The sequence below is a fragment of the Lepeophtheirus salmonis genome, chromosome 4 (genome assembly GCF_016086655.4).
Source record: "Lepeophtheirus salmonis chromosome 4, UVic_Lsal_1.4, whole genome shotgun sequence".
Classification (NCBI taxonomy): Eukaryota; Metazoa; Arthropoda; class Copepoda; order Siphonostomatoida; family Caligidae; genus Lepeophtheirus; species Lepeophtheirus salmonis.
The window spans coordinates 43,105,228-43,116,476 of record NC_052134.2 but is presented as its reverse complement, the minus strand read 5'-3'; the positions used below and the strand labels follow the sequence as shown (position 1 = coordinate 43,116,476).

At 30.9% G+C, this 11,249-nt stretch overlaps 1 protein-coding gene and 1 long non-coding RNA gene across 8 annotated transcripts; both read left to right on the top strand.

The window, feature by feature from the left end:
- Positions 1-1,696: 1,696 nt before the first annotated feature.
- Positions 1,697-3,081, top strand: LOC121116481 (uncharacterized). 4 transcript variants are annotated; one of them, XR_005863874.1, is made up of 4 exons: positions 1,697-1,797; positions 1,873-2,168; positions 2,334-2,384; positions 2,456-3,081. It is a non-coding gene; the product is annotated as an uncharacterized lncRNA (long non-coding RNA). The 4 variants fall into 4 exon arrangements; XR_005863875.1 differs by having other exon boundaries at positions 2,289-2,384; XR_011779859.1 differs by having other exon boundaries at positions 1,873-2,158; positions 2,289-3,081.
- A 1,019-nt stretch (positions 3,082-4,100) lies between these two features.
- LOC121116021 (uncharacterized) lies at positions 4,101-8,370 on the top strand. 4 transcript variants are annotated; one of them, XM_040710216.2, is made up of 3 exons: positions 4,101-4,175; positions 4,433-4,661; positions 5,277-8,370. In XM_040710216.2, exons 2-3 carry the CDS (start codon positions 4,466-4,468, stop codon positions 7,991-7,993), a joined length of 2,913 nt encoding a protein of 970 aa, XP_040566150.1. In that variant the 5' UTR covers positions 4,101-4,175; positions 4,433-4,465; the 3' UTR covers positions 7,994-8,370. The 4 variants fall into 4 exon arrangements, with proteins under 4 accessions (XP_040566150.1, XP_040566149.1, XP_071744050.1 ...); XM_040710215.2 differs by having other exon boundaries at positions 4,162-4,316; XM_071887949.1 differs by lacking the exon at positions 4,101-4,175 and adding an exon at positions 4,179-4,287.
- Positions 8,371-11,249: the final 2,879 nt, after the last annotated feature.

Sequence of the window (11,249 nt, the reverse complement as noted above, 5' to 3'; positions counted from 1 at the left end):
GTTAAGATCGTGTTTGTATTAGATTATGTCAATGAGTTCTGATAGTATAATAACTCATTGGTTATGTAACCAGTTTCATTCAAACAGTATGAAATATGATATCCTCAATTGATCCTTGAATAATAATTTAATTAATTCATAACGATGATTATGTAGTTATAGATGCCGAAAAGAAAAGAATAAAAAACTTCAATAAGAATGTATTAATTTCTCATACCTATCCCTAGTTCATGAGTTTAGAATGATCAAAATAATATAATTTTAAGTAATTACATTTGATTTTTAGTATTTAGGTACATCTAATTCCCATGGAGTAATAATTATAGCTGCTGAGTGAGCCGGTAGTCAGCAGTCAAATCCAATCTGAATAAACTATTCAAATCATACGCTAGAAATTAAATATTAATTTTCAGTCAATAAAAAAATTAATCAATATAAACAATCCCATTAAAACTACGGAGATTTATTCATAATTTATAGTTTTGAATAATATTTTGTGAACTTGGGTCTGAATCCAACCATTTGAATTAGGCGACTCTAAATCAATATGATTCCTTGTACAAATACATTCAACTCAGCCGATTATATGAATTAATCACATTAGTATCCAAAGATCAATCGAAGAAGAATATTACATATGAATTATTTGAATGAAACTTATTACATAACGATCTTGTACAAACACAAATTGAAGTTGATACTTTATTTTTGAAAAACAAATTCATCAGTTTAAATAATTGAATAATTTTTCATCATTTACGTTTGAAGACCCTTAACATAAATCTACTTTGATTTTTAATTGAAACATTCAGTGAATCTGTCATTTTTTGTTCAAGAACAAATTTTTGGATTTCTAATATTATCCCAAAATGGAAAAGTTGCTTAAAATACCACGTGACGTTGAGATAAAATTACAAATATAACAAATATTATAGGGAATGATGAAAATCCGCTGTATTTTTAAGCTCTCCGGTTTTTTGGAATGGGTAATCTGAAGGATGATTTTCTGTTCCTTAGCAGTTGTCATTATTATTGAATTCCTGAGTAGTGAACATCCTTTCCTAAATAGGTTAAATTATATTCAAAAAATGGCCTTGTTTATATACTATTCTCCTTCCTCCCATGTCATAGATGACTTTTGCTGATCTAATGAAACGTGCCGAAAGAGTGTTCACTACTTAGAAATTAAAAAATAACGAGAACTGCTGTGGAAACGAAAATTCATTCCTCAGATTGCCGAATCCAAAAAACGGGACAGCTAAAAATAAACTGGATTTCGATCACTGGTCATGAACATTATTCTTTCTCTCCTACAAAACAGTCCTCAAATTGTCAGGAGTACCATTTTGATTTTTGGTTTCTTGTTTTTAGTAAACCCATTCTACATTGAATTTTTATCACCGTTCATTCATATGAGCAACCAAGTGAAATTCAATATTAAAAATGTGGTTTTTCAAAATAACATGTTGTGTGATTAAAGCTTGTACTCCTCCAAGTATTATTAGGAGTGTTGCCTCGGTCTAAAAAAAATTAAAAGGACTGTAGTCCTATCTGTCTGGTCCTAATCAAATTTGACAGTCTTGGGACAAGTCCTTATTGGCCTTTTATGTTAACTACAACAGCTGAAATTACGTAGTTACTAAATATCACTATATCCTTTCAGCTGTTCTACATAATGCTTTAGTTCTACAAAGGACAGTCTCTTTAGCAGTCCTTGGTTCTATACAAGATACTTTATCTCTAGGCATCTTGGTTTTATATAACTTCTTTCAAGAGACAAGAAAGCTGAAGTTAAATGTAGGTGGTGTTTTGCTAAGATCTTATAATAATAAGATCTAGCCAAATGATAGCTATTATTTTTTATTTTCATAGTTCTAGCTAATCCTAGGTAAGAGTAAGAAAATAAAAAGTTTGCTAGGACCGTTGGAATGAAAGACCGATGTATCGGTCCTTAAGACCGTAGAATGATAAAAAGGATCATACCGGGAAAAAAAAGACTGAAAAGGGAAGGGAATGACTGATAAGGAAATCAGTCCATAGACAAACGCAACACTAATTATAACTCATTAGTTGTTTACTTACATTCGTTTATAAACAATGCCATAGAGAATGGTGCATTCTTGTGGCAAAATAATACAACTCCCAGAATGATAATGAAGTAAAATGAAGTAAGCCAATTTTTTTGCATATCTATTTTCTAAATTAACATCAAATATATACATGAGATAATAAAAAAGTATCTCGTAAATACTCAAAATTTTCATAATTATCACAATCATTTAAAATAGTGCCGATAACTTGTTTACAATTACGACATGGTCTTCTTTAAACAGGTGGAGGATGACTTGCAAGCTGTTGAAGGAGCTCTATGCGGAAAACCGATGGTACCATCCTTCCACATTATTTTTTGTTCGTTTTAATCTTTCGTCCGTTTAATTAAATCCGTTAAATCTAGGACTACCAATATACCGCTATGTCTACGAGAAGAATTTGACTACTGGTTTGAGAAAATTTGAATGTATATTGAGACGAAAAGACTACCAATGTAAGGCAACAATTAAGATCAACAGAAACGATGAATTTATTAAACAAATCAACAATCATACACACGCTCAATCGGAAACTTAGACTCAAGTTACCATTATGATATCCAATATTAAAAGAAGGGTTCAAGAAACAATTGATACTCCACAGCAAATTATATCCAAAGAATTAAGAAACGTAAATGATGATGTTGCTGGTAATCTTCCTAAAATTGAAAAGATGAGAAGAAATATCCAAAAAGTTAGGGAAACAAATGGCATACCACCGAATCCATTGAATCGGCAAGATGTAATAGTTGAAATTGAAATTGTTTTATTAATATAGGTGGGAATTCAGAGGGGGGATTTGTCTGGAATCCACATGGAGAGCGCTGTCAAATTTTTTCAGAGCATATGCCATTTTTTAAACAAAAAGTTGACAAACCTACAGACTGGCACATCACCGAACCAAAGAAAGAGAAGTCAAACCAATTTGTGATATGTTTAAATACTATATATATATATATATTGTATTCACAAGCAATAACAGCATGGACACGCCGAGTTGGCAACTCTTGCAGATAATATATATTTTTTTTTTAGTTTGCTCATGTCCTATTAATATAAAAAGATGTATCTAATTTAATTTTTTTGTGGTCCTTCTATACCTGTAAGTTGTAACATACAAGCAATAATGTCTCCTGTGTTTTTTTAGTTTTTGTTTATTTATTGTGATTACTGATATAGGGATTTGGTCATAAAAAAGTTTCTTTAGTGATTTATATAATTTAATGGAATTTTTCTAGGTGATGGAAGAAACCCAAAAGTTTCCCGGATCTTACCTGTTGTTGATTGGAAATGTCTTGAAGTTGATGACAAATAACTTCTTTATTTTAAAAAGATGATTTTAATGTAATAGAACCATTTAAACTTTTTTTTTTAACAAAGCTGACAAAAAAATTATTATTAACTATAGATATATACGTAATCTACAATGAGATTAAAAGTTTTTTTTGAGGTGGTTTTTCATTGACACGAAATTTTGTCAGCTATACGAATATATAATTGTGTGAGCTACAATTTTGTAGTTTAAACAGCTATAACACATTCAAAAGGGACTTTATCCTTTAAAAAGGTTAATTTTCGTCTACATCCAGAATCTCCATTCAACTACGGGCAGATTTCGATAAATTTTATACTTTTATCTACCGAGTGGTATAATTTTATAAAATTATATCCGATGACATAGCCACTATTAGACTGGTGAAATTGTATTTCTTAATCCTGATCCGGACTAATCAGTAATCACATTGACTGATAAACAAAATATGAAATATAAGAGACGTCATGACGTCATCCATACAAAAAAATCAATAGAAAGTGTGAATTCATACTTATAATATAAGGAACTGTGTTCGAATGTTATATTTTTTTAAATATAATTTAAAAATTTATATTACCACCTGTATGTTATATATGTATATTGATTAAAATAATATATTTATTATTTTATAATTTGAATTATAACATTTTAATTGAATGAAAGGTTGCGTTGGAATATAAATAGTATCGATTTGAGACATTTACTTTATATATACAAAGCAAAGAACAAATGACGTCACTTTTTGAAGAAGAATGAGAAAAAAGTTTCGGGTTAGTAAAAGTGCAGTAACTCAACAAATAAAAATCCTATTTGTGTAACCAAAATCCTTCATTAAATATACATCTAAGGAACTTAATTTAAGTTCTTGACTAAAATATTTTTGTAGCGTACATTTGTATAATATTTAAAATGTACTTAACAATATAGGACAATTTTTTGTATTTATTTATTATTTTATCCATTTTATCATAAAATTAAATTCGGGATTCATTGACTTTACTCTAATCATAGTTTTTTACTCTTCTAGATTGGATATTAATGCTAATTAAAAAGTTGTGCAATGTCTTCAATAAATCTTCTTCCGAACGGTGGAATGGAAACTCATTTCGGTATGCTCTATGCCAATCAGAGAGTCTCTTGGGAGTCCGAACTATTCACTGATTTGACGTTTATCATTCAGGGGCAGCACTTTAAATGTCATCAGTACTTGTTTGCTTCCATTTCTCCATTTTTGAGAGAGCTTTTCCAAAAATTGAGTAAGAAAATGACTAGAAAACGCTTTCACAGACGTCATAAATTGTATCATAGTTGAAGGAGACGCCATCTTGGGGGCTCAAACTTGACGCATAAAAATGACAAAGATCCAATAAATCTTCATTAAATTCCATCAAATGCCTTGAAAAAAAAATCACTTAATACCTGCATTAAATACTACTTGATGTAACAGTAATATTTGAATTAAATTAGAGCTATATTTACTGAAAGTCCCTATAAATTGTCTAATTTAGGACATTTTATATATTTTTTTGATCGATTAGGGAAGTAATAATGTAGGATAATTAGAGGAAAATATCGTATTATTTATATTGTCTATACACCATGGAAATTAGATATTATATATAATAAAACTATGTAATAATGAGATACATTTTTCATAGACGTAAAATTAAAGTCCTTTTATTTATTGATACTATTTTGACATCTAATAGTTCAATATTTTCCTTAATATTAATTGAAAAAATAGATTTTATTGTTAAAAAACTTGGTTGTTTAGGCCCCTAAAATAGACGTCTCCAACAATTAAACATTAAAAATATCTATAACGTAAGAAATGTGATATACAGTTAATTTCATTTTTTAAATTTCAATAGGTTCTTGCACTGGCCATACCAATCCAAACGTTATGATAACCCTTGATGGAATTGATAATCCAGACATTTTAAAGGATTTTTTGAAATTTGCCTATGCAGGAGAAGTTGATCGTCAAATGGGAAGGGTCGAAGTTTCCAAGTTTATGGAAATGATGAAATTATTAGGAATTCGTGATGTATCTATGAATATTTCAGAAGTATCAGCAAATAATATAGCTAACGAAGTTTCCGAAATTCCTTCTCTTCATTCCCAAACAGACTTACAACAACCCTATGCACTCCGTTCTCGTAAATCAAATTCTACTAATACAGAGGCACCATGCCGACAGATATCTACTTCAAATAATTTCAATTATTTTGATCAAGAGTCAACTGTTAGAAATACTTGTTTTAAGGAAAGATATAGAAATGATTCTCAGATTGTCAATTTGGAATCTATACTGAATATTGATGAATCTGAAAAGATTTCTTCTATTAACGAGTCAGAATATACCAATATTAAATGTGAAGTGGAAGATGGTATTCCTACGTATACCCCAGAATTTTTAAATGGTGAGACGAGTATAAGTCAAGATGAGGTGCTCCTAACTACGATACAATCTCAATCTATTAGTCGAAAGCGTTCTATTCCTAATCAAGTGATAATTACTAAGCCTAAATACAAATTTAGAAAGTCTACAAATCCCGAACATGATCCAATTATAGGGATGCCCAATTTGGTTGATGAGCGTGATGAAAGTATCGATAATGATTGTTCTTCAAAGGTTTCTAGTCGGAAAGGTACTTTCGAAGATATACAATCTAATTGTATCGTAGAAGAAGACAACAATTTTGGGGATAATACAATTGGTGATAGGAATAGTGTTATATCATCAAATAAGAATGATTGCACAGTTGACAACAGTAATAATAGTATTATTCCTTATGACTCTTCAGATCAGGACAACATTAATAACAGTTCCTTATCATTTAACAAGGATCTTTCAAATAGTAAGTCTGAATTCTCGAAGAAAAAAAAAGTTATATTATACAAACCTTCTCCAATTTCGACCAAGTTTATTAATGTAAGAGATAGAAATCGTAGTAATATTACTATTGGTGATATTGTTATTGAAGAAGTCATGAGTTTACACAAGCAAAGCTCAGCCAAAGTTAATAAATGTTCTAATCAAGAAATTGTACAAATTCAAGAGTCTTCAGAAATACCATTCCGTACAGCTATAGAAACTAAATGTAAGTCGTGTGAGAATTCTAAATTTGATAGTATGCAAGATTTAAAAGTGCATTTGGAAAAGTGTCAGAAGGAACTCAAAAAGCTTAATTTAAAAATGATGACTAAAAAAGAAATTGAGGTTTTTACAGCCAAGAGCAACTTTTTGGATGATTTCAAAATGATTTACTTTGTGTGTTCTCTATGTTATACAGAATGCTCCAGTAGAAGAGCTTTTGAACTCCATATAGCTGCAAATCATTACAAAAGCAAGATATTAGCTTTAAATACAAAGAGTTTGCGTTGCGACAGATGTGCAATGTGTTTTTTTCATTCTGATTTGTTAGCCCACCATTTGGCATTTTACCATGATGAAGTATTCAAACTTGCAACCAATGAAATGAAGTCTATACTAAAGAGCCCCAAAAAGTTTATTTTTGAACATAAATGTGAAGAATGTTTAAAAGTTTTTAATTCGATAGACTCCCACTCTAGACATATGAATTATTTTCACTCTGTAAAGCAGCATACACAGAATATTTCTAATATTGTAAAAGAGTCAGTTAAAACTAATGATGAAAGTGCAGTGTTAACTAAAACTGTGGAGTTATATTACTTAGCATGTCCCTACTGTTTTAACTTAATGTTAAATTCTGACCATGAATTAGACAGACATGTCGCAGAATTCCATACTAATAATAAAACCCCTTCTCGAAAAAGAACTTGCCTCCATTGTGGCGAGATATGCATTGATGATAAGAAATTGAGATATCATGTTGAACAAAAGCACAAAAATTTACTGAAAATAAATTGCTCCATTTGTAATGAAATTTTTATGGATACTTTGTCTCTTAGAACTCATACTAACCTTAAACATAAAAGTAAGGACGCTTACTCCTGTCCTTATTGTCATACATTTAAGTGTGGTGAGCCAGGAGATCTCATTACTCATATAGCCTTACTACATTACAAGGATCGACTAATTAATTTTATCAACAACGAGGGCATTGTTCCTTCTAACATGTGTTATTCGTGTCATCAGACAAAGGAGAACGAAGAGTCTCTTTTAATACACTGTGTAAAGGAACACAACGCTTTAGATAGTATTTTCGACACTAACTCAAAAGAATACAAGGATTTCAAAATTTCTCTACAAAATTCCACATTGAATAATAGTACGCTTCAGCCTTCCTCTATTTTACGAAACTGCCCTACTATCATTGAAGAGTTTGTCTGCCCCTTTTGCCATATCAGGACATTATTGAATAAAAAGGCAATTATAAGACACTTGATGTGTCATTTAAGAGAAAAAGTTGGAAGATTACTTCGTTTATCTTATCAACGAAATTATAAGTGCAGAGAGTGCGACATGCAGTTGGATTCTTTATGGATAATATATCATTATATTCACGTTCACAAATGGTGGAAATATATTTTTTCTAAAGATATCCTTCATAAATTTTTCATTTGTCAAAATACTGGGAAATTTATGGTAGATATAGAATAACTCGAGAAATAATCATCATCGTTAACTACTTGATTTCACACGCCATCATATAGTTATAGCTCATTTTCAAATGAAGGTAAATAAAATGTATCATAGTGTAATTATGAATTATAAATCATTCAAATTCAAAATATTTGTATCTGTTTTATAATTAAGCCCTTGAAAATAGCATATCATGTTGGATTGATATGACATGTCGTGTCAAAATGTAGTTCCATTATTTGATCAAGTTATAATAATATTTTTTTTTTGCCACCAATTGTTATCACATAGTTTATTATGTATTTATTATTGGCCCATAAGAATGAATTAATTTGATTATAAAAGAAATCTAATTACTCAAAGAAATATTAACAATAAACTTAAAAAAATGTGAATGTGAAGATGTATCATTAGGATATTTTGCTTCTAGCTAGTTTTAGTATTTTAGGGTATACTAAGGGGATCTAGGAAAGTTAACCGTTATAAAGTTGCTTTGGGAATGTTTTCCGAGGGTATAACTCGCCTTCTTATATCATATATAACTAAAGGTACTAAAAGGAATAATCTACTCTTTCTTTTTATTTTCTTATTAGAAGGTTGGAATAATAAGAAAACCAAAAAATCAGTATATGAATTATGTTCTTCATTCACATGTTCACCATTAAAAATATAGGGTATAAAGTCTAGTGATGGGATGGAATCGGAGAAAATAGGTGTAATTTCCGATTTTTATGTATTATTGTTTATTAATGGTATTTAACTATTAATTACTTTTCTACGTTATGAATACAAAGTATTGAAATATTTATGTCCAAATACAGGAAACGACCATGTAAATTTATAACTATACTCCTATTATATGTAATATTTCATAATAAAATAATTTATAATCAAAATATGTTCTAAAACTAAGAAGAAGAAAAAAATTGAATACACACTAAATTACAACAATTGTTTTCCAAACACATGTGATCGGTGCAGCAATTGTTGTTTTAGTTCAATGAATCAGGGAGCACTTTATACATCTATAGTGCTGCCTGAAAAGTTTTTTATATGTAATGCATGTTAATATTGTCTCATATCTGGGACCTTAGCGACCGTTTCTAAACTTGTAAGATCATTGTTAGTGATAAAAATCGGGTGCATTTTTTTAGCTCGCCCGTTTTTTTGGAGTTAATAAACTGAAGATTAAATTTTTTTATCCTGACTTGTCATTATTATTTCATTCCTGAGTTGTTAACTTCATTTTCTTCTACATTAAACCTGAATGTGTGCTCATAAAATACGAAGAGTAATCTCGAAGATTTTCTTTGGAGTTATAATTGTAAGTCCTTGTTGGACTCAGAGTATAATTGAGGCTCGAAATCGGAGTAATTATTACCTATGCCTTTGTATATATCCCCTCGTAAAAGTCACTTGTCGCTGATCTTATGAAACGTCATAACAACTAAGCTGCTCTCCTCCAAAATATTCTCATAATTGTCAGCGTTACTGTATATTATTAATATATAACTTCCTTATAAATAATTATAAAGAAGTGTACATTATATTCTGTTAAATGATGTCCAGAGAAGCACAATTAAGATTAGCTGATGAAAAAATACATTTCTTTGATAAAGAATATATTAATTGAGAAGACACCAAGTATCTTCAGGATTAAAAGAAGGATGGAGACAATAAGAGAAGCCGTTGAAACATTTAATCATAAAACGGAAGAGATTCGATCATTAATGGATGAACTATCCTGAGAAATCAGAATCGCAAATTATACATTATTTTCTGGATGCTGAAAAAGTGCGAGAAAAAACACAAAATTCTCCGATTCCGATTAATCATCCCAACGTTAGTATTTATATATAATACGTAGGCTGCTATATATATTTCTGGCCTAATAATGAAAATGCGAATATTTATCACAAAAATGGTTTTATTGTTTTTCAAAGTATTCTCTAGCATGATTTACTTTTGCATGTGCTCAAACCAATTGTCGAAGCTCTTTTTCCACTCCGATTGAGACACTTCCAAAACATGGTTTTGAACGTTTCAACAACATCTTCTGGCGACGAAAATCGTTGACCACGTATTTTTTTTCTTGATGTGCAAGAATAAAAAGAAGTCATTGGGTGCCATGTCAGGGCAGATGACCCATCAATTCGACGTTTTGGTGGGTTAAAAAGGTGCTGCTTTTAGCCAATGTGTGAGAGCTTCCATTGTCATGTTGAACAATGATTCGTCTTTTCTTGTTCGTTTTTCCAATTTCTCCCAAGACTTCTGGGAAACAAATTGTGATGTACCACTCAGAATTGATCGTCCTACGATGCTCAAGTGAAACAGACACCACATGACCAGTTTTGCCGAAGAAACAGGTGACCATTTTCTTCGAAGTGCTGTGACAACCTTATACACGATTTTTTGAAGCACCGCAAGCGGATTTTTTTAACATTTCTTTGCACCAATCGACACGACCCTTCTTTTGAGTGATTGTCAAATTGTGTGAGATCCAAGGAGAACACACCTTTTTACGGCAAGGTGTACATGCAATATCAAAGGTATGCAGGCAAAAGAAATGCCCAAGAAAGCTTCTATCTCACGGTATGTCACATGAGGATCTTGCATTATCACTTCACACACGGCATCAATGTTCTCTGGCACAACGGCCGTTTTTAGACGACCTTCACGGAATTCGTCTTTGAGCGAGCGTCGGCCACGATAGAATTAATTAAATCAGTTGTTCATAATGCTATAGGATGGTGGTTCATCGCCACACAAAGATTTAAGTTCATCAATGCACTCTTGTTGTGATAATCCACGTCGAAAGTTGTGAAAAATGATCGCACGAAAATATTCACAACTTAATTCCATTTTTTTGGCAAATTAATTTTTTCAAGTCACTATAAACAACACAAATGATGGTTGTACTTCAAAACATTCTGATTACGATTATGCTACAAACATGTCAAACTTACCAAGGGAAATGTCAAATAGCACTTGGCAATACTTATCTCTTATCATCTATCATAACAATGAATAGTTCTACTGTTCAGTGCAAATGATTTGAGAATCAAATTTAAAGACTTATAACTCAGAGTTGAGTGATTGTAGAGAAAAAATACCGACGGTTCCAGATAGCTAATATTCAATATCTACTTGTGATAAAAACTTGTTTTTAATCAAGTCAACGACCATAGCTGATGAGCGGTAGAGGACTGAAGTAGCTTCACTACTTCACGCTGGACTCTTCTTCACTGATGTCATAAAGACTACTAGAGACGAG